This window comes from Oryza glaberrima, chromosome 9 (genome assembly GCF_000147395.1).
Source record: "Oryza glaberrima chromosome 9, OglaRS2, whole genome shotgun sequence".
NCBI lineage: Eukaryota > Viridiplantae > Streptophyta > Magnoliopsida > Poales > Poaceae > Oryza > Oryza glaberrima.
Window position 1 is genome coordinate 10,952,026 of NC_068334.1, and position 23,384 is coordinate 10,975,409.

Sequence of the window (23,384 nt, forward strand, 5' to 3'; positions counted from 1 at the left end):
AAGAAATTCAAATAATTTTTCGGGTAGTAAATGATTTCAAATGGAAAAATTGTTAACAACAAAGTTGTATAACGCGTCAATATCTATAACTTTTATTTTGGTCATTTTTCTATATGACTTTGTTTGAACAGTTTGAATTTGAATTTCAAAATATGACAACTTCAAACATCATTTTTAAATGCTAAATGACTTCAACTGAAGAAGTCATCAACAACAAAGTTGTACAACTCATCGAGATCTATAGCTTTTATTGTTGATGACTTCATATAGTTTAATAGATATATCTAAATTTTTAGTTTAATAAATATATCTAAATTTTTAGTTTAATAAATATATCTAAATTTTGTGAACAATATTACTATCACTTTGTCGGATGAAGAAATGACCAAAATAAAAGATGTATATCTTAATGAGTTTTACAACTTCTATGTTCATGACTTTTTCAGCTGAAATTATTTACTGCTTCAAAATATTATCTGAAGTTGCTATTTTATGAAATTTAAATTTTTAATTGATAAAACAAAATCAGAAGAAAAGATGGTCAAAATAATAGCAGTAGCAAGATAAGAACATGATAGAGCATAATTTTAGAGTCATTAGGTTATTTGCCCTTCAACAATATGCTCCTTCATACACCCCACGGTCCCTGAGATATACAGGCTCCGCAGGCACTTATGGTCCATCAGATCCTCATACACTTTGGCACTTATAGTTTATCAGATCCTTACACATTTTATCCCTCGGGTGAAAGACATTGAACTAGTCAGACTCTAATATAAATTATAAGATCATAAAAGACATTTTCTATCTCAAAAGATAGCTAATGAGTTGAGAGATTTTTTCACTTATATATATGAGATCATTTGATCTTTCACAATCAATGTGAGTTCTATTCTAAGAGTTTTAGCTGCATCATCTACTCCGGTGAAGATGAGAGGTGACCAGACCATGCAGTCGCGCCGCCGGCTATTGTCGTTGCCGCCTTGCCGGGAAAAGTGCACGCGACGACTCGGGGGTGCAGCGGTGGGCTGCAGCCCATCTAAACCACCGGTGGCTGGCGCGAGCGTCAGACATCTTACGGGGTCGACGAACGCGGCGGCGCCTCCATGGCTCGCGAGCGCGTGAGGAGGACGGCACAAAAGACATATGCATGTGAGGTGTCTCCGAGAGGGTCACGTGCGTACTGCCCACAAGTACACACATACGCGCGCGTACGCACACGTGTCCTGGTATACTCTCTCTCTCCCGATCGCTACCGTCGTTAGCTCTCCGTTACACCACCCACCCTCACGCCGTCACGTCAACTTCCGGCACAAAAGCACGCGCGCATGTCCGGCGACCCCGCCGGCGCGGCCAACGCGGCTGCGGCTGCGTCGGCCGCCAAGCCGCCGAGGCTGCCGCGGTGGACGCGGCAGGAGATACTGGTGCTCATCGAGGGGAAACACGCGGTGGAGGGCCGCGGGAGCGGGATGGGTCGCGCCGCCGCTGCGAGCTATGGGGAGGCGGCGGCGGCGCTGGAGACTAAGTGGGCCTCGGTGGCGGAGTTCTGCCGGCGGCACGGCGTGGAGAGGGGCACCGCGCAGTGCCGGAAGCGGTGGAGCAACCTCGCCCGGGACTACAACAAGATCGAGCGGTGGGAGCGCGGGGCGGCGGGGGGTTGGGAGCCGTCGTTCTGGGACATGCACAACGACGCGCGGCGGGAGATGCGCCTCCCGGGGTTCTTCGACCGGGAGGTGTACGACATACTCGACAGCCGGAGGCTTGCCTTCGTCAACGAGATGGTGTTCGACAGTGGCCGCCCCGTTCCGGAGGAGTTGATGTTCTCGGACGACGAAGAGGAGCCGCCGCCGCCGCCGGTGAACCCCGCCGGCTCGACCGTGGAGGAGGAGGAGGTGGAGGACACGGAGGTGTTCGACAGTGGCCGCCCCGCCGCGGAGGAGTCGCTGTTCTCGGACGACGAAGAGGAGGAGGCTCCGCCGGTGACTGCCGCCGCCTCAGCTGCGCCGGCACAGGCACCGCACGGACAGCTGATCGCCTTGCCAATATCAGGTGAGCTGCCTTTGACTTTCTTTCCTTTTGATTGGTAAAAATTGCAATCATTTTTGGTGATAAAGCAGAGTTTTTGGCCGTCTGGTCCTCCTCCTCGATGAATTCGAGCTCTTAGCACTTTTCGGCGGTAAAATGGAAATATTTTTGCTACAAAACATTAGCTTTGAACGACGAATCTGTGTTTACGCTGTTCATAGGACGCAAAAAGGTGGGAATCTTTCTGGTTCCTATCGCACAGATGTTCAGTGCGTCCTCTTTGCGTTGACGACTTGAATTGCCGCAAAATTTTGAGTTTTGATTACTCAAATTGAGTGTTTCCTCATACTGAAATTTTGGGGGGAATTTGAATAATTTGCGTGGTGTCCACTTGTTCCTGATTCGTGTTCTTGAGGTGTTTGGTGTTCGTGCTAGTAGAGCTGGTCCGTTTGGTAGGTTCATCGATTCATGTTGCTTTTCTCGTGGTTTATTTTTCAGAGAAGTCCGTGGCATCAAGGCAGCAAAGAACAGAGCAAAGAGGTAACTGGATTTCACTTGATTTTTACATCATCTTTTTGTTCGAGTTCTCTCCTTTTGCTTCCAGATTTGTTGCTATTATTACACAAAAAAACAAACAGAGTTACTGTTCCCTTGACTTGATCAGCATAATGCGTAGACAAAGGCGAAAATTTGCAATTTAGATAATTAGATTAGTGATGCATGTTGTGACTATCAATTTGGTGGTGGAGGAGGTAGCTTCAAATGCACTGATGCATCTCTTTCACCATGTCACTTAACAATGAAATTTTGTGAATTTTCAGTAATGGTTTACTAGTAGGAACAATAATGAATCGACTGCTATAACTACAAGAGCGCTTGAGAAGGAAATCTATTAACTTATTAAAGTAACAAAAATGAGCCTCAATGTTCGCTCTCACGGCCTAGAAACTCTCATATTAATTGAAAAAAAAGAAAAACAGAATCCATATAGAAACAAAATTTAAAATAGCTAAAATTCGGAATTAAAAAATAAGGAATATTGGAAGATGAGACTAGAGTCCATGCCGACATGCAATTTAGAACTAATGAAAATTCGGAATTAAAAAATAAAAAAAATAAAATTAGGTTAGAGTACATATAGAAATATAATTTATAAATAACTAAAATTAAGAATATTAAAATAAGAGTATAGAGTCCATATAGAAACACAATTTAGAAATAACTAAAATTCGAAATATACCCTGGTACCAACGATCCCCATACCATGCAAACACCGTAGTCGTGATCTAAAACGTCGACACACATGAACAACAAAGAAACTTCATGTCTGAGTACAAGCTCACACCAACTTTAGTCACATCAGCATACAATAGTAACACATATGAATAAAAACCATGAATCAATCTACAAATTCCATGAAAACTGCCCAAAACCGACTCCCACCTAGAGTCTGCCGGTCTGACCGTCAGGCTACCCGGTCAGACTGCCTAATCACCACCGGTCAGACCGGCTGACCGGCACATAGAGCCGACAACCGAAAATGCTATTCTCCCTATTTTCACAAACACTTACCTTTAACAATTTTTCATCACCACGATTAAATCATCACATGATTTACAAGACCGTCGGGCCGACTGGTCTGACCGAACAACACTCGTCGATCTGATCGACTCTATCCACCCGGTCTGACCGGTCCCACACAGAGAACACCACTTCGCCAATAATCATTACAAATTAATAGTTAAAACACACATTGATTTCACAGTCTCCAATTAGTTGATAAAATGGTGCCGAGTATGCGCATTTTCTACCAGTATTATTACATGTATGTCATGAAGTATGCCTCTAAGAAATGGGTTTTTTTCTTGGCGAAATTTCTAGTAACCACCTCAATTTTTAATTCAACAGTTCAAACCTTCTACTCGAAGAGTATGTAACGAACTCCTTATTACTGTTATCCTTGGACTTTATTTTTCTAGGTGTAAGTTTCTGTTGCCTTCCATTGCAGAGAGTTTTAGTAGCATGGAGCCACTGAGCTACACCACACCGGAGATGAAAATGGAAACCGATGCTGTACAGCTCAACTGTGATTGGCCCATGCAGACACTACAAGGCCATGGTAGTTCAGAGCCATCAGAAAAGAGTGCCGTGCAGCAGTCTGATGATACCAATTCACGTCTCCACAGAGACAAACAGTGGCGGGTGCAGGACAAACGGCTGGTGCTTCAGAGGACTCTCACTGAAATGCACACCTTTATCAAACATGCTGAATGGTGGTTCCACAAGGACGTCTTTGCCCAGCTCCTGCAGGATGCTAAAGATGCAGTGAACTGTGCAGAGGACCTGTTGGATGAGATCAATTACCATGAATTCCAGAATAAAGTCGAGGGTCATGCAATTCTATTTCATGTCCAAGATTATCATGAAACAAAAATTGATAAAATCCAAGGAAAGCTCGAACATCTCGTAAGACAAATGGAACAGCTGGGCTTGTATGATGAACGGCAGCAGTTTATTATTGAATCAATCAGCCGAGAAGACAATCTTTTCGCAGAGGAGCAAACAATCTTTGGGCGTCAGAAAGAGATGTCGGAATTGATTGAGTTGATTGTTTTGCAAGAGAACAGTCCAACTGATAAGCAGGTCACTGAGGTACATGCAGTACCTGATTGCAAGAGAGCGAAATTGGAAAACGTTTCTGTTTTGCCAATAGTAGGAAGTGGTGGTGTGGGGAAGACAACACTAGCAAATCTTGTTTTCAATGAGAGGAGTGTCCGGGATCATTTTGACCTTCTGATTTGGATATGTGTCTCGGATGGCTTTGATGAGAAGAAGCTGATGAAGAGGCTGGCATGGTCTGTTGCTGAAAGTGAGATGAAAACGGATGATTTAGGTTGTCTCCAGAGAATTCTAACTAATGGCATCATTCATCACACAAGGAGGCTCTTGCTTGTACTTGATGATGTGCAGACAGATGCATGCCGAGAAGATTGCCATGGATGGAAAATTTTCCTTGCCCCACTAAAATATGCTAGATCAGGAAGCATGGTTTTGGTGACGACAAGATATCAGAGGGTTGCTGAGCGTGTTGGCTCACTAAAGCACATGTTTTTGGAGGGCTTACCTGAAGAAACTATCTGGGAGTTCTTTAGGACGCTTACATTTGGTTCTCGTAATTCCAACAGCAATGCAGTGCTGGAGCCTATTGGCAGAAGTATAGTTGCAAGGTTAGATGGTTCTTCTCTGGGTATTAAAATTATCGGACGGCTATTAAGTCTGAAACTGGATGCTAAATACTGGAAAATCATATCGGAAAGTGAATTGTGGGGATGGCCTCTCCAGGAGGAAGCCAGCATTTTCACAGCCCTTCAGTTGAGCTACCAATATCTGCCCTTCCATTTGAAGCGTTGCTTCTCCTTCTGTTCTCTGTACCCCAGGGGTTATGAGTTTGACGCAGAGACACTTGTGGATAGCTGGGTGGCAGTGGGCTTCGTGATGCCTTCTAGGAGCATTCTCGCAGTAGATATTGGACATGTGTACTTCAACCAACTTGTGAGTCGATCTTTCTTTCAGAGATCTCCAACATCTTTCAGATATGTCATACATGATTTATTACATGATATGGCACAGTATGTTGCAAGGAATGATTGCTTCATGATCAAGTCTAGAAGCGACATGTCGAGAATTCCTCCTAAAGTGCGTCATGTGTCAATTCTCGGCAACGGTGAACTCAGCAGCACTGATATCGAGTGCCTGAACACATACAAGACGCTGCGGTCAATTGTGTGCATCGGCGTTGGCTGCGATATTATTACTAATTCTGTACTTGAAACATGGTTCGATCATCTCACTCGCATTCGAATGCTGAGATTCATATCGTGCCGGCTGAAGGAGCTCCCTTGCAATGTTGGCAAACTAATACATCTTCGCTATCTTGACATTTCTGCTTGCGACTTTGACAAGCTGCCGACTGATTTGTTTTGCCGTCTTTACAAGCTGGAAATCTTAGATGCTCAGAACTGCACACTTCATGCTGTCCCCAAGGATATCATCAAGTTAGTAAACTTGCAGAGGCTTAGACTGAAGAATGATCTTATCAGCCAACTTGGACGTGTGCCCGAAATAGGTAAGCTCACTCTCCTTCAAAACATGCCTTACTACGCTGTTGATGACAAGCCTGGAAGGGGAATTCAAGAGCTGAAGAACATGAACCACCTTCATGGAGGATTGGAGATCGACGGCCTTCGCAACGTGACGAGCCGGGAGGAAGCTGCTGGGGCTGAGCTAGCCAAGAAGATTTACCTCGACACATTGGTTCTGAAATGGCACGAGTCAATTAGGCCTCAGAAGCATAACAGCACCAAGGAGATGGAAGTGCTTGAAGCTCTACGGCCTAGCTCAAATATCAAGCATCTAGAAGTGAAGTTTTACATGGGAGATGGATTGAGTCCAATGTGGCTTCGCCATGATGAGCTGAGCAGCTTGGCATCATTCTCTATCAACTCCTGCCCTAACACTACAACACTGTTCTTGATCGAACCCTCCGAAACGGGCAGCAGCAGAAGCAGCTCAGTTAGTTTCCAATCACTTACCAAGCTATCCATTACCTGGTGCAGAAGTCTAACGAGCCTTGATAATTTCCTACAACCAGAATGTCTGCCAATGATCAAGGTAATACAGATCTCAAATTGCGAGGAATTAGCGTCACTGCCAACCAACAACCTTGTGCATTTTGTTCATCTGGAAGATCTGGAGATCTGCCATTGTTGGAATCTCAATTGGGAGCCAGGCTTGGCCTTGCCACCCTCTTTGAAATCGCTCAAGCTGGAAGCATGTGGGGAGTTCTCCGATTCGACGCTCAGCTGCCTGCACAACCTCACCGCTCTTACCACTCTGAATTTGCGGTTTTGTCCGAGCATCGAGTCCATTTCTGCACAAATCTGGAGTGGCCTCTGGTCAATCGAGAGCTTGAAGATCGTCTGTTGCCAGGGACTGGTTACAGTTGGAGGATCAGAGTCGATTGCAGGGATAAAGAATGTGGACATCAGGCACTGCTCGAAGCTGCAAGACCTGGAGCAGCCGTTTCGTAGTGGTCAGGCTGACAGTCAGTAGAAAACGTTGTTGTGCCCATCATCTGTAAAGTATGCATATGAGCTCAACTGTGTCTATGAAATTTCTGCTCAAAATAAAGTGTGCGTTTGCATTTTGTAAGCTAACTAAGCCAGGACCATCTTATGCCCAAGACTTGTGCAGATGGTGATAGACCCCCGGTATTTCAAATCTTGTGGAGATGATGACAGGCACAAGAGGAACATTCTGAATTAATTTGAAGATGGAGATCAGCAGCAGCTTCAGAGCTACTCCCTCCGTTTCATATTATAAGTTGTTTGACTTTTTTCTAGTCAAACTTGTTTAAATTTGACCTAGTTGGAGAGGGATGCTCAGAGCAAGGATAATAGTGAGCTATAAGCCTACTATAAGCTTATATGGAGGAGAGCGGTAAGAAAAAAATAAAAAGTGTTAGCTCTCATGCAAGAACTAGTTTAACACATGCTCTAAGATAAATACATTAAATGTATAAGTGAGGGATTGAGGAGAAGAAAAATTGAAGCTAATCTTATAACATATATATTACTATACGTTGGCTTTAAGATACGCTAATATTAGAAAGTGAGCTGTAATGTTATACTCGCTGTCAGTGGTCACCAGCACTACTCGAGCTTCGCAGCTTAGCACAGCTCAGCCGCACCATCTTCCCTGCGCATGACATGTGTCCAGCTAGTAATATAATGGTGGCGTCATGGCGTGTGGAATGCACGGGCTTTCAAAAGCTTAGAGAAACCATTTCTGACCGTGATTAATACTTATTGACTAGCACGCGCGTGCGTGATAACACCATGAGGGCCACCATATGCATGCCTGCATCATTAATTTGAACGCCCATTAATTAAGCAGGGGAAACTCGTTTATTAATCATTATAGTGGATGTCTACGTGTTTATTGTATGTAAATTAAATGGCTATGAAACTTTTTAGTGAAAACTAAAAGATAAATCAATATTGCAACGTATCACTCCATAAACACATAAGTTCAAATTCAACTTCAATAAATCATAAGAAATTAATTACACCATGAATATTTGTATGTTAGTTAGACTTTGATTTCTTATGTTTGTTATATAAGTTTTTGTTGTAACTTATAGAAGCTAAATTTGAACTTATGGAGTGATATGTTAGATGTTAGTCTATCTTGTCATTTTTTTAAAAAATACTTTTATAACTATTTAGTTCATATATATACTCCCTTCATTTTATATTATAAGTCATTTTGAAAAATATATAGTACTGAAAAATATAAGACGTTTCTCCTATACGTTTGTCTAAGAAAAATATAGTACAGGAAAATATATTTCATATAAGTTTGTCTAAGTCTACAGAAAAATATAGTACTTCCTCTGTTTAAAGTTATAAAACGTTTTGACTTTGGTCAAAGTTAAACTATTTTAAGTTTGACTAAATTTATAGACAAATATAGTAATATTTATAATACTAAATTAGTGTCATCAAATCAATAATTGAATATATTTTCATAATAAACTTAAAACAGTTTTACTTTGACCAAAGTCAAAGCGTCTTATGACCTGAAACGAAGGGAGTAGTATTTTTAACCCAAAACAAACATATTATGAAAATATATTCAATGCTAAATTTAATAAAATTAATTTAGTGTTTTAATATTGCTAATTTTTCATGTAAATTTAGTCAAACTTTAAAATTTTGATTAAAAAAATCAAAACACTTATAATATGAAAATGAGGGAGTACAATAGATTAGATAGATGTCCACTTAGGAGATTAGAATCTACTTGCTACAGAAGCGATTCGGCCGGGTTAGATTTCATTAACGAAAGCAAAGAAATCGATTTGTGGTCATAGATTAAAACGCGCGGGTACGTGTGGAGTAGCAAATCTGCCTTCAAAATCAAGGGGCCCGTACGTTAGTACATACTACGTATTTATCCATCGCCTGGGAGCGTGTGAAAAATTCTGCAAGTGCGAATGGCTCTACTATTTCATACTTTCCCAACTGCTTTGTTTTGGCACGTTGGGCGTGAGCAAATTTCCACGCGAACGCGCGCACACCGGCCGTACGTTTCGTTGGTCGAGTAAAATCTGTTTCCTGTCCACCACCGACCGTGAGCCAGAGACTCGATCGCCGTCGTCATCTCCATCTGCTGCTCACCTCTTTTCAAAAGATCTCTATTATCCTGTTATTTTTCTTAGGGACGAAACCGATATAAATATTTTTAATGCAAAATTGGTATGATCATGGTATTTCCTCCATCCCTTGGGAGATGGGGGAGCTAATGGATCACTAGGGGGGACATTCAGTTGGAGGGAAGGGATAGAGTGTGCTGGCCTCACACTGAGAAAGGTCTTTTTTTTTTTTGGAGGAGGTCAAAGATGTTGAAATGGGAGAGGTATGGAAAGAGTAGGATACCACTGAAGATAAAACATTTCATTCATTTAGTTGGGCGAGGTAGACTGTCTTGTGCTGAGCAGGTAATGAAAACAAGAAGGAAGGGGGGGGGGGGGGGGGGGAAGGAAAAGTTTTGCAAACTTTATACAAAAACTGAAACCACTAACCATATCATGCTTAGATGCTCTTTAGCTTTGTTTTCTTGGTGTGCAATGAAAGAGGCTTTACAATCACAGTCTATCCCAAAAAATCAGTGGGAATGCATTAACCTTGTGAGGGGAAAGGGGTCTCTACAGTTTGGGTTCTTTTTTCTGCTAGCTTGTGATGGGCTCTTTGGTTAACTAGAAATGACTGGGTTTTCAATAATGTGTTAGTGAAATTGCCCCTATAGGTGGTTTACAGAGCTTTATGATTTTTTGCAGAAGTGGAGCGCGCTGTTAAGCGAGGGAGAACGAGCAATTTTGGAAGAGTGGTGTAAAGCTGTGTTGGAGAAACTAGTGCAAGTGGAGCCTCAGTGTCTGTTGATATCGATCTAGTTTTCTAGCGTTTCTCTTAGGTAGTTGTTTGTTTCTGCTCAGATGGGTTAGATGTTTTCTTTAGGGGTGAAAATGGTACGTAAATTTTCGAGATTTCCAGCTATCGTTTCCAGTTTGCACCGACCGTTTTAGTCGACATCAGTAACCGATGGTGTTGGAAATGGAAACGGTAATATCTTTGGAAATGGTAACAGAAATGGGATGGAGGTTTTCCAACCGTTTTGTCGGTAGCCGTATTTGTATGGTAATTCTCGCCAAAATTCCGAAAGTTCCCCAGCGCCTTAGACAGCTCAACCTATTGGAAGCCTATGAATGAAGGAAGTTTGGTAGGCTTGCAGCCTATTATAAAGGGAAAATGACCTGGGAAAACACTGTTAATCCTAGAACTTGGCACGTGGACTTTACTGAACTTTGATCTCTTCAACTTATCGATGTTGAATTATTGTTGAAAGTTTTTTATATTGTACGTCAAACTTATTATCATTAATAATACGGTGTTATGCGGAGGGTGATGATGCAAAAATAAAGTTATAAAGTCATCTTCATGCGCGGTTAAATATGTGCTATGCCACACTCCGCTAATTCCATCATGAATTTTTGACTTCCGACCAATATCGGTAGATTCTGTTCCGATGGTCCCGTTTTCGATATTACCGATATTATCGATATCATTACCATTTTCAGGTCTACCATTCCGATTTCGTTTTCGAGAAAAATAATATGAAAATAAAAATGGCATAGGGTTTTTCTGACCCTTTTTATCCCTAGTTTTCTTCCTTGCAGAAGCAGTTCTGTTATCTGTGTAAGCTGGTTCATCCCCAGCAGCTAAGATGTGCTCTTTCAATGTCTTTATCTTTTTTGTAAGACTCTGTCGATCTGTCGTAAAAAAAATTTTCCTCCTTCTCAATATAAGTGCAGCCCTATAGTTTAATTTATACTCCTTCCATTTCAAAATGTTTGACACTGTTGACTTTTTAAGTACGTGTTTGACCATTCGTCTTATTAAAAAAAATTTAAGTAATTATTTATTCTTTTCATATCATTTGATTCATTTTTAAATATACTTTCATGTACACGCATAGTTTTATATATTTCACAAATTTTTTTGAAAAAGACGAACGGTCAAATATGTACTAAAAAGTTAAACGGTGTCAAATATTTTGAAACGAAGGGAGGGAGTAGCCAGCTTAGGCAAAGAAAGTTCAGCAAGAACCGTCGCCGCTGCTATATATACGAGCAAGGCAACCGCTGCTTCTCTACGCCTACAACGCACAGTACTCCCCACAACGAGCAATTCACACATTAATTCCGATCCCTCCACCCGGCCGTCCGCCGGCGCCGAGCCGCGCTCGCAGCTATGGCCGGCGGAGATAGGAGGAGGAGGAGGACGGAGGGCGTGGTCGCGCCGCCGCGGCTCGGAGCGGAGCGGCGCCTCCTTCCTTGCCTCTTTCTTCTCGGTGCGCTCTTCGGCCTCGCCTCCGCGGCGACACGGCCGTGGCAAGACATCAGGTGCCAGTTCATCCCCTCCGGCTGCGTTGGAAAGCGCAAGGCCGCCGTCATCATCACCAACGACGGCGGCGAGACGCTGATCGGCACGATCTTCCCCGCCGCCGTCCAGGGGAACACCGTCGACGTGGCCGTCGTGAACGCTGGCGGTGACGACGGCATCGTGCAACGCGACGTATCCGGATCAGCGCGCGCCGCTGATGGGCTTTCTGTATCCGCTCAATTTCCAGGCCCAGGTAAGCATGCAATACATATAAGAAATGCTGATAAAGAAAAATTGTTGGGTAAATTATAGGAAACTATTTTGATACCTGGAAGAGATATACCCTCGTTATTTGCATGTCACTTAAATAGTTATGAAAAAAAGTTAAGGAGATATATTAGCATGTCATATATCACCCCTACAAACATGCAAGTTCAAATTCAAATTCTACATCTCGCAACGAAAAAAACAAATTTAACTGTGAATATACATTAACTAGCTACATTTAATTTGTTTTTTCCGTTACGAGATATAGAAGTTGAATTTGAACTTGCATATTAATTTGTGGAGTGTTCTATCCCATTTTAATACATCTTCTTCTCAATTTTTTTTCATTTTTTTTCGTAACTATTCGAGTGACATGCAAACAACGAGGGAACATCTCCTCGAGGGATAAAAATCCACCCGTAATAAATTGTATCGTTTTATATAGATAATCCATAGTTCATACTTCCTCTAAAAAAATAAGACAACCATTTTTATTCATGTCTTACAATATAAGACGTGCATGCATAGCACTTCTTTCTCGTCCAATTATGCTTTTGTTTAAATCATCTATCATCAATACCCCGGTGATTAAGTTCTTTCTTGTTATTTGTGTTAATGGTGGTAATACCTTATATTATTTTAGGATAAAGGGAGTAAAATTAAAATTCTTTTTTAAAAAAAACTTTAGCCTCTATATCAACTAAGGATACTTAGCGGTGCAATATTAATTATTTTTTTTCCAGATTTTGGAAGAGCTACAGTAATACAATGCAGAATTTCAAACCATGGAGGCCTCTGCTCACCTCCCTATATCTGCGTCCTCTATTTTATATTATAAATTATTTGTCTTTTTCTCTAATCAAACCTTGTTGAGTTTGTAGGGAAACAGAGTAGTATTTCAACACAAAACAAACATATTATCAAAATATATTCAATGTTAGATTAAATAAAACTAATTTGATTTTTTAGATCTTGCTAAATCTTTCTATAAACTTGACCAAACTTAATGAAATTTGAAAAAAAAAAGTCAAAGTTATTTATAATATAAAACAAAGGGAGTAGTATTAAATCCGAGTGGACATTCACTTTAACCATCACCGCACCTGCTAGCGAATTGGTCAATGTTTGCAATACTATAGCAGGTGATCATAATCCTGTTTTGTCTAGTATGAACTCAGATTAATCCTGTTTCGTGGTATTCAAAAAGTATTCAGAGGACAGGTTTAACCAAAATGAAAACTAAACTAGTTGTTCTGCTCACATTTGATTTGTACGGTGGCGTCTTTATGCATGAGTACGTCGTATCTCCATTTCTAAATATATTTAAATATATAAAGCTATTGGCTTTTATATTGTGTGACTTGATTCACCATTTAAGAACTTTAAACATGGCTTATATTTTTTATATATTTAACTAAATTATTAAACAACATAAATAGCTAGACTCGTCTAAAAATCAATAGTGTTCTACATATTTAAAAACAGCGGGTATATGTCATATATATTTTCTGGGGCATTTTTTTATAAATTGACTAATTTTTCTCTAGTAGTATAGGATTATAGGTTAAGCAAGATGAGATCAACATGCAACAGCACATGAATCATCGGCTACTTTAATTTTATTTAAGACAAAGCAACTGAACAAAATAGGCCATAGCAAAAGACATTGTTGTTCTTTCTGTGGAATGGATAGATATGTTTATCCATGTTTGACTCGCAATTGACGATATCTTTGCACTTTTCTCATCAAAATTCAGCGCCCGAAAGGTGATGGGGCCACACGTTTCAACCTTTCCGTGATGTCAGCATCCGGACTTCACGGTGCGACACGTACGGACAGCTCCCCCCAGGCGGCGGCGCCGCCGCCGGCCGCCGACAACTCCTCGCACCACGTCGCCGCCGACGTCCTGTTCGGTCATCTCCAATATTCAAGCAACAATGGTCTAGATGTCGCCGCGACGACGACGATGATCGCCGTGCTGATCGATCTCGCGGACAAGATCAAGAAGAGGAGCGGACGGGGGAGAGGCTCCCGGCCGGCGGCCGTCCTCGTCGCCATGGCCCTTGTCATGCTCCTTGCCGTTGCTGCGCTCGTCAACCCTACGGCGGCGGCGCGCCCGTTATATGGCGGCGGCGGCGCCGGCGGCCATGACGATGCAGCTGCTGCTGCTGCTGCACCGGCGATGACGGTGGCGGTGGTGAACGACGCAGTCACAGTCACAGGACACTCAGGTTGCACCAACGACCCGAACACGCTGGAGCCTTGGCGGTGCGTGCACCACTAGCTAGCACTCATGAAAAAGGCAAAGGAAAAAAAATTGATATTAGTCACGATATTTCTGTTTTTACACTGGTAGCACTGAGATTTTACGGTTCTCAATAGTCCTACATATTATCTGGTTAACTGGTGTCAATCAAGATATGTTTACATTTTTTTAGATAATGAGATATTTTTAAATGTAAGAACTGAGAGGTCTACAGATTACAAAACTTGAACACTGCTAGTAGTTGGAGAAACCGACGATGATGAATGACGATGTTAAGTTTATAGCATAGGCAAGGTAATAAATAGTGTTCGTAGCGTCCGCAATAGCGGCTGTCTACCGCTACCACTATACGGTACCGGACTGAAGATAGCATGTTTTAACTTAGTGCCCGCTATATCAGCCTATTATAGTGCTTCGCAACCGCTATAACAGTTCGCTATTGACTTTGTTGGACCGTTTATAACGCTTAAATGTTATTCTTCATATATAGATTGTAGAACTTTACATTGTTTATCTTATTTATCTTATATATCTATATGTTATTTTATATTTTTTATGTTATGAAATATAGGAGTAATTAAAAATGTATTATTAATTCTAATTTTTACATGAAATTGATGTTAATATTGATATATTTATGGTTATTTTCTTATATTTGCTATTGGAACTTAGCGTTCGCAATAGCGTCCGCTATCCGCAATCCGCTGCGCATACACTAATCCGCTAACAACCCGCTATACGCTAAATGTGTACCAGAGTGTGATGTTTATCAATTGTTAGTTCACTCTGGCATACATTTAACTAACAGTCTTTTTGTCTGCCTCTGTCTCTGTCTCTGCATCTGCAACTCCTTGATACTCCCAACAATTCAACACTAATGTGTGCCAGAGTGAGCTGCTGTTTATTTACTATTGCTTGCATAGTAATTTATCCCAATGTCTCAACTTGTCACCAGTGTGAAGTTGTGAACCATTGCAAAAGGCCTTTGTGATCAGAATACTAGAGCAGTGGCAGCGCCGTTTGTGCAGAGGAGGAAGAAGTATAGGCCTCAGTCCTACTTGGGCCTCACTCCTACTTGAGCAGAGGAGTTATAAGTTCACTTTACATCCCTCAATTTGTAAACCAGTCCAAACGAGATACAACCCAATATTCAAACCGAAAAACCAGATACAACCCGTCCCTCAACTTATAAATCAGTGTAAACGAGATCCCTCGGCAGTATTGTCCCCAATTTTGGCTGACGTGGCACATACATGGATCAGGTCTTCGTCCCATGTGGAATTGACTTAGCGCTTACGTGGCAATTTGATCTGGCAAATAATAAAAACCATGGGCCCACATGCCATTAACACGAAAAAATAATCTTATAAATTGTGGGGCCCATGTGGGGCTCACGTGAGCCCCACCATTTTTTATTATTTTTGGTATAACTGACATGTGGGCCCATGGTTTTTATTATTTTCCATATCAAATTGTCACGTAAGCGCCAAGTCAATACCATATGGGACGAAGACTTAGTTAAATAAGCCACGTAGGTGTCACGTCAGTCAAAACAAAGGATAATATTGCCGAGGGATCTCGTTTGCACTGGTTTTGTAAGTTAGGGAAAGGTTCTATCTGGTTTTTCGGTTCAAGGACGAATATCAGATTGGGTGACAAATTAAGGAACCTATAGCAAACTTGTTCCTATCGATCTCAGCAGGGGAGGACTAAGGCATCTTTGCACGGGAGGCCTTTGCAAGAGGCCCAATAGGGAGGCCGGCCCAAATGGCTCACAACGACCACATCAACCTCGCTCTATATATTAGCAGGCCGTGATATCGGAAAATTAAGCCATCACGCTGCCACTCCCAAGTCTCCCACGAAACCCTAACGCCGGTCAGCCGGACACCGGCGTCTCGGCGATGGCGAGCAATTCGGCGAGAAGGGAAGACCTGATCAAGTATGCCATATTCATGACTACTCTGCATGTTTCCGTGGACATGATTTGTTTATTAATAGGGTACTTCCTCCGTTTCACAATAAGTCATTCTAGCATTTCCCATGTTCATATTGATGCTAATGAATCTAGATAAATATATATGTCTAGATTCATTAGCATTAATATGAATGTAGAAAATACTAGAATGACTTATATTGTGAAACGGAAGGAGTAGATTGTATATATCTTGAGTTATTCGGTAAATCAGTTTCTCTCGCATAATTATATCGATCTCCCCTCCCGTGCTGAGATAGTGAGATCGATCGACCAACAGGCAACAGAGCATTGTTTGTCTTGGGAACTACCAAAGAAACGGAGTACACGAATGATCTGTAATTATTGATCTGTCTCTTAACGCGGATGTGCTGATCCTTCGGAGCAATTACAATAATGATCATGCATATATGAATTCACAGGAAACATATGGATAGAAAATGTTTAGTTGACCGGTTCTTTTTCTCTGACTATGTACACTTGCACAGAAATTCAGTGTGCAGTCGTGTCAATACAATCATCATATTTTTCATAGTTTCACAGTTCCATTGGGGATATATCAACGTATAAACTCTAGCTGATCAATACGCAGATCGCAGAGTATGATTGATGTGGATAGTTTAGGATGTCCACTATTGTGTGATCACAACTACATAATCTCCTTATAGTTCAATTCCTTGGTGATTAAACATATCACATCATCTCTTTAATTCTAGGATAAATAATAGTCGATCAACCGGCCAGAGAGTCAACGACGAGCTAGGGACAGGGAGACCATATCTCCATGCTAACAACATTGAACAACACAAACGTTAATTAGCTAGATATAGTTAATCTGTTCCTGAATCAATCTCCCCGAAGGTTTGCATTTGATATCTTTTTTTAGTTCTGGTATGAAACTAAAAATGATGTGTAAATAATATAGCTATATAGCCTTAATATAACTAAAAATGATGTTTATTGTTCTTTTTTGTTTTTAACTGGAGTGCGTCTATTCTTTTTGGTCTGGAGTACACGATGCGGAGTTGTTGGTTGCAGGCGTGTGCGATTGCGGGATTGGGTTGATTGCAGGATTACAAGAGATGAAACTGTTACTATATATTTGTATAAAATAATACAATGCATAGATAAGCACTGCATCAGCTAATACTTACGCCAATTCATCCAATGAACAAAGAAAAGAACCTTCGGAAAAAAAGAACTGAATAATGAAGTAGCTGCACCTTGATTCGTCGTAGATGTGTCCGGGGAATTAACGTTTACAAATTCCAGGAATTGCATTCTCTGTTTCTTTGGACGATCTGCCGATCACCGTCACAGTGTATGCCCTTGTGAGTACTATGTGCACATGCATATGCATGCAGATGATTAATTATTGATACCTAACACGTACTAGAGATCAGCTAGATATTCTGACAGCAGGATGATTACAAGGGAAAAGTTGGCCGGTGTCATATGGAGTATTTAGATCTAAACCGCGTGGTACCAGTGTGATAGAGATCCTTTACAACTTAAAAGAAAAGAGAGATGTATTTCTGTAAAGTTCCCTGAGCACACAGAATCTGTTAAAAGAAAGCACGTGCATGGTTTGGTTTAGAAACCGTTCAGTGTTAATTATACTTGCTAACTGCTATCATTATTTGCTATTGATATCATGCTTAGTCAACAAAGGAGGTAGTTACTCTTCCATCTGCTCTGCTTAACACATGCACCAATATATTGGAACTGGTTCAGATTATCAGAAGACTCCAGGTAATTAAATTCTGAAATAGAGGCAACACATTCATTTATTTGAACCGTTGTTACTTTTTTTACTGTACATCTTGGCAGTAATAAATCACCATTTTCACCATTGCAAATTACACACCATAGTGTGAAATAATATGGACCTAACTAGTAACTACCAAAGTGTGAAACACTAATATGGATATAATTAACTTGCTAGGAAGCTACCATGCATCCATATGATCGAGATAGTATCCAAAACAAAAGAATTAATTGTGATAAAAATCAATGGCGATCGAACGGCTAGCTTCTGGTAATTAATTTCAGTTTTACTACACGATCATCAGTGGCCGCCCCTGGTTTTGCCGCACCCCATGATCTCCGGCGGGAGGTCGCCGACGCGGTCGACGCCTTCCTCGAAGACGATGCCCATGCCCATGAAGAAGTGCGCCTCGATGTGGCAGTGGAACGCCCACACGCCGGGGTTGTCCGCCCTGAACCGGATCGCCGTCCACCCGAACGGGTGCACCGCCACCGTGTTCTTCATGATGGGGTCCCTCAGGTTGTACGCCGCCGCCGGGTGCACCGCCGGGTCGAACCGGCCGGCGCCGTGGCCGAGCACCCAGAAGTCGTGGCCGTGGAGGTGCCACGGGTGCGTCTCGCTGCTGTTCGCCGCCAGCATGTTGGCGTTCTGGAGCACGACGTCGACGACGGAGCCGAACCGGAGCCGGTACGGCGCGTCGCTGGTGGTGGCGTTGGGGTTCCCCTGCACGGCGTACACGTCGAACGCGGCGGCGCCGGCGTACGTCTCCGGCGGCGGGCGCTGGTCGAAGGCGCCGAGGAGCCCCCGCTTCATGGCGACGAGGTACGGGGTGTGCGGCAGCGTGAAGGAGACGTTGTTGAGCGCCCACTTGATCTGCCCGCCGATCTTGTTCTGCGTGTTGAGCAGCAGGATGGTGCGGTCGGAGGTCGGCGGCGGGGGCACGGCGTGCGCCGGGTGCGCGACGGTGGCGAGGCTCTGGCGGACGCGGTAGGCGGTGTCGTTCCAGGCCGGGCCGGCGGGCGGCGGCGTGGGCGGGCGCGCCCGGGGGCTGTTGCGGCGGCCGCCGTAGTAGGCGAGGACGGCGGTGCCCGTGGGGGTGGCCGGCTTGCGGCTGACGACGTTGGAGGCGAGCCAGTAGTTGCGGTTGGGGTCCTGGTCGGCGGTGATGAGGACGGAGTAGGTCTCGCCGGAGTAGATGTTGAGGTTCTTCACCACGAACGGCTTCACGTAGTGACCGTCGGCCTCCACCACCGTCATCTCGTGCCCCTGCGGAATTGATTAACACATTATTAATTAATCGTTCAATTACCACGGATTAACCAAGTTGTAACTCGTTTTTTTACTGTGTCTATGACTTATTCAGAAAATTAAGATTACTGTGTCACTAATCATCTGTTTTACTAAATCGGCGAGAAAATTCTGAGCTCTACAGTGTGAATACTTGACATTAGAGATATATATGCTACGCTACGGATGTGGATTTGCATGTCATCTTAATAATTATTATTTTTTTCTAAAAAATGATAACATGTATTAATATAAAATATATCACTCTACAGACATGCAGGATCAAATTCAACTTCTATAAGTTGCAACAAAAAGAATAAATTAAACTGAAAATAGTTATCGTACATTTGCAGCTATATTTATTATTTTTGTTACAACTTGTACAAGTTGAATTTGAATGTGAATGTTTGTGAAGTGATATATTCCATATTAATGTATGTTGCCAATTTTTTTAAAATTTTTTGACGACTATTTTAGGTGGCATGTACGAAACGAGTGAATATCTTCTCGAGGGATAAAATCACTTTCCTACACTACTGTATCGTGCACGGAGATATTATAGCCGTACAGCCGACATCCAATGGTTCTAACACAACTAGTGCAGTTACTCCCTCTGTCTCCATATTTGTTGTACTTAATTATGTCCCATCTCATGCTTGTTTTGAGACGGAGGGGCTTGTTTTAAGACGGAGGCAGTTCTCTTCTAGTTTAAGTTTTTTTGGACGGAGAGAGTACTCAACATTTGCTGTCAGGGCTGATGATTCATCTCGTTTAGGGCCCCTTTGAATCGAAGGAATGGAAAAACGGAGGAATAGGAAAAACGCAGGATTCTGACAGGAATGTAGGTGTAAAGAGGATTGGAAAATACAGGAAAAACACAGGAATGACCGTTTGATTGGACCACAGGAAAAACACAGGAATCGGATGAGAGAGATAGACTCAAAGGAATTTTTCCAAGAGGTTGGACCTCTTGCTAACTTTCATAAGAATTTTAAAGGATAGTATAGGATTACTCATTCCATAAGAATTTTAAAGGATAGTATAAGATTCAATCCTTTGTTTCAAAGGGTTTAATAGGAAATTTTTCCATAGGATTGAAATCTTTTAAATTTCCTACACTTTTTCTACAAATCAAAGAACCCTTAAGAGCAGGTACAATAACCAGTTGCAAGCCGGCTATATCGATTTTAATAATGAGATGTAGAAGAGAGAAGGCACCAGCGGGCGATTGTTGAAGCGCCGGCTCTACTTGCGCTCGAAGGCAAGATTAAGCAATACCATTAATTCAATCCCATGCACAGCTACTTATGTTAGGAGAGAGAGCATGGCACTAGAAGAAAAATAATTGTTTAAAAAACAATACTTTTATTACTATGGTATAAATAGAGATTGGAGTAAGTACTGGGCGGTACGACTAGACTTGCTCTATGTAAGTGAAACGGAGCCTTAATTATTTCTTACTTTTCCCTACATGCATGGAGGATATACTTTTATACGGAGAAGTGTACTGCATGCATATGCTATTTGCCCGTTCCCCACTTGTTCAGTTTGTCGTGCCTCGAAGCAATTTCCAAGCGAGATGCATATCAACTGACCAAGCTATACACATTGCTGAATTTTTTATGCCCATACTACGCGGTTGCAGGCTTTCTCGAACATGGCGCCACGGCCAAGAAGTAGGGGCCGGCATGTGTATCATCTCTTGCATCTCACGCAAATCACGGGCCATCGTATCATATGATTGTTCGTTGATTGTACTTATGTACTGCAACTAGTATACCTTATCATACGTGATATTGTCATGATAGGGTTAACGGCTAATTACTTTGGTTATAGTGTAAGCTTGTAAGTACACTATTATTATCTGTTCTTGTGGTTGTTTAAATTACACTAAACTATGCTGCCGACATTTTCGGCTGGTCTACGTGTTTGCCTTAAACAATACTCTAGTTTGTATATTTGTACAACTAGTTTAGCCGCCTCAAATAGTTTTCAATGGACAGACCAATTTTAGCCGCCTGCAGAAATAGTTTCTAGTAGTGACTATTTATAAATCATCTAGTAACGATATATTTTAAAAAATACTTTCTGCGTTTCGTATTATAAGACTTTCTAACATTGTCTACATTCATATATATGTTAATGAATCTAGACATATACTATGTATATCAAGATTTATTACATCTATATGAATGTGGATAATACTAGAAAATCTTGTAATATGAAATAGATGGAGTAATAGTCAAAGTCAAGCTACGTAGGCGTATTAATCGGAAAGTATTCGGTGGACAGCGAAAGGAAGCTTCATTGCGAACGCCATGAGCCCATGACGAGTTGCTAGTCTCGTACATATACTACGTAGTACCCAAGTCAATGTTCGATATATGAGTCAACACATTTGGTTGGATGGCATTACCAAGTAATTAAACTCGTTGTCACGTAGTTGATGCAGCCAAAGCCAAGTACAAACACCAACTAACTAGGGCCCAAATTAGGTTGTCAGGATCATCCCCCACTATTCAGCTAACTTGTTCAGCCTATTCAGCTTGCTTACAGTTTTCGCCATTGACGAAATCAACCAGCTTGCTTGCAGATTTGCTCGCAGACGCTCCCAAACATGATGGATTATATATATATTGTAGTACAAAAAATATACTACTCCTACGGAATATTGAGCAGTGGCACAATTGCCGGGACAAGTAAAAGATGCTCGTCTGTCTCGATATTGGTGCGATTCTTCGAACATGTGACCGTGATTTTGGGCGATCTCTCATCTCTCGATCTGGTCGAGATGCCACGGCGGGCGAAAACCCAATCTTGTAGGGTTCACCCGGTTGACCGCACGCGAGAGCTACCCAATGTCCAATTTCCAACCAAGTTCGTGCATGTGGTCGTTTCCATCCATTCATTTGCATGGCAAATGTTAGACATGCTAATTAACCAACTAGTACTACATACTCCCAGCGTCGCCATCTCAATTTGTACTTAATTTGGGGATATGTGAATCGATCACTACACTAAAGACACGAATATTAACGAAAGATCTATATTAAATAATTAAAAGAAGTGAGGTTTTAAAGCCAGATCGTTTAGCTACCATCATCTCGTGGAGCTAGTCGGAAAACCCCGTGCGTTTCTGATCCATCACTACTATATCTGTGTCACGTAATTTTTCTGTGAATCGAGATCGATCGAAAGCGAGGTTTATGCAGTAGCATGTGCTTTTGTTTCAACGTGTGTGCTTTTCACTTTGTTTTTTTTGGTGATAAGTAAAGAATATATAATAGCGGCAATGGCAATGGCGATGGGGGATGATCAGCTTGTATGCGTACCTCGATCTCGAAGTTGAGCGCGGAGAGGGAGGTGACGCTGGCGATGCGGAAGCGGTACGTCTTCCCGGGCACCACGGCGAACACCGCCGGAGCGCAGTCCGGGTGCGTCACATTGCACGACGCCGCCGTCGCCGGCGAGGACGAGCAGTTCACGAACCTTCCCCGCCCGTTGATGAGCAGCGACTGCGGCTCGCCGACCCACACCATGGGCACGGACGCGAGCCCCGCCGCCTGCTCGTACGTGCTCCGGTGCCACCAGTCGTTGAGCAGCACGGTGTGCTCCCCGTCGTACCTGAACGGCTCCCTCTCGCCGTCGCCGGCGGCGCCGGGGGCGACCTCGACGACGATCATGCCGTTGAGGCCCGCCGAGCGCTGCATCCCGTAGTGGGCGTGGTACATGTAGGTGCCCGGGCGGTCGACGACAAAGGTGTAGGCGAAGGTGTCGCCGGGGAGGATGGGGCACTGGGTGACGCCCTCCGTGCCGTCCGCCCACGGCGTGCCGATCTGCCGGATGCCGTGCCAGTGGATGGCGACGTTCTCCGTCAGCAGCGAGTTCTTGACGTTGACGACGATGGTGTCCCCCTGGACGGCGCGGATGGTGGGGCCCGGCGTGTGGCCGTTGATGGTGACGGCCAGCTTGCGTACGCAGTCGGGCGACGTGAACTGGTAGCTGATGTCCCAGTCGTGGCGCCGCGTCGCCGCGGCGGCGACGCCGAACAGCGCGGCGGCGAGGAAGAGGCTGCAGAGGAGGCGGTGGCTACACCGCATCATGTTCACTCTTGCTCGCAGCTCCATTGTTTGTTATGCTTTGGTAGCTAGCTGCTCTGCGTGTGCGTCCTGTTGAGCTACACAGGTGGATTTGGAGCTCGCCGATGAGCGAGCGAGCTTGGGTTTTCGATGTTTGGAGATGGTATTGTGTAACCCCTGCTATGTATGTGTATATATATGTGCGATATGGGA

The 23,384-nt window shown here is 43.0% G+C and overlaps 2 protein-coding genes across 3 annotated transcripts; one reads left to right on the forward strand and one right to left on the reverse strand.

Moving 5' to 3' along the window:
- The first annotated feature begins 1,299 nt into the window (after positions 1 to 1,299).
- Positions 1,300 to 7,407, forward strand: LOC127784482 (putative disease resistance protein RGA3). 2 transcript variants are annotated; one of them, XM_052311800.1, is made up of 4 exons: positions 1,300 to 2,049; positions 2,524 to 2,565; positions 4,034 to 5,577; positions 5,656 to 7,407. In XM_052311800.1, exons 1-4 carry the CDS (start codon positions 1,329 to 1,331, stop codon positions 7,135 to 7,137), a joined length of 3,789 nt encoding a protein of 1,262 aa, XP_052167760.1. In that variant the 5' UTR covers positions 1,300 to 1,328; the 3' UTR covers positions 7,138 to 7,407. The 2 variants fall into 2 exon arrangements, with proteins under 2 accessions (XP_052167760.1, XP_052167759.1); XM_052311799.1 differs by having other exon boundaries at positions 4,034 to 7,407.
- Positions 7,408 to 17,793: 10,386 nt separating this feature from the next.
- LOC127784032 (L-ascorbate oxidase-like) lies at positions 17,794 to 23,384 on the reverse strand. The gene is made up of 2 exons (XM_052311211.1): positions 22,425 to 23,384; positions 17,794 to 19,071 (listed from the first exon to the last, which is right to left on the reverse strand). Exons 1-2 carry the CDS (start codon positions 23,217 to 23,219, stop codon positions 18,106 to 18,108), a joined length of 1,761 nt encoding a protein of 586 aa, XP_052167171.1. The 5' UTR covers positions 23,220 to 23,384; the 3' UTR covers positions 17,794 to 18,105.

Bases quoted from the DNA above. Each gene is read 5' to 3' on its own strand.
- LOC127784032 (XM_052311211.1), bottom strand. From the start codon at position 23,219: ATGGAGCTGCGAGCAAGAGTGAACATGATGCGGTGTAGCCACCGCCTC. The intron at 19,072-22,424 runs GTACGCATACAA...TCAATTCCGCAG, and splicing joins CGCTCAACTTCGAGATCGAG to GGGCACGAGATGACGGTGGT.
- LOC127784482 (XM_052311799.1), top strand. From the start codon at position 1,329: ATGTCCGGCGACCCCGCCGGCGCGGCCAACGCGGCTGCGGCTGCGTCG. The intron at 2,050-2,523 runs GTGAGCTGCCTT...TTTATTTTTCAG, and splicing joins GATCGCCTTGCCAATATCAG to AGAAGTCCGTGGCATCAAGG. The intron at 2,566-4,033 runs GTAACTGGATTT...CTTCCATTGCAG, and splicing joins GCAAAGAACAGAGCAAAGAG to AGAGTTTTAGTAGCATGGAG.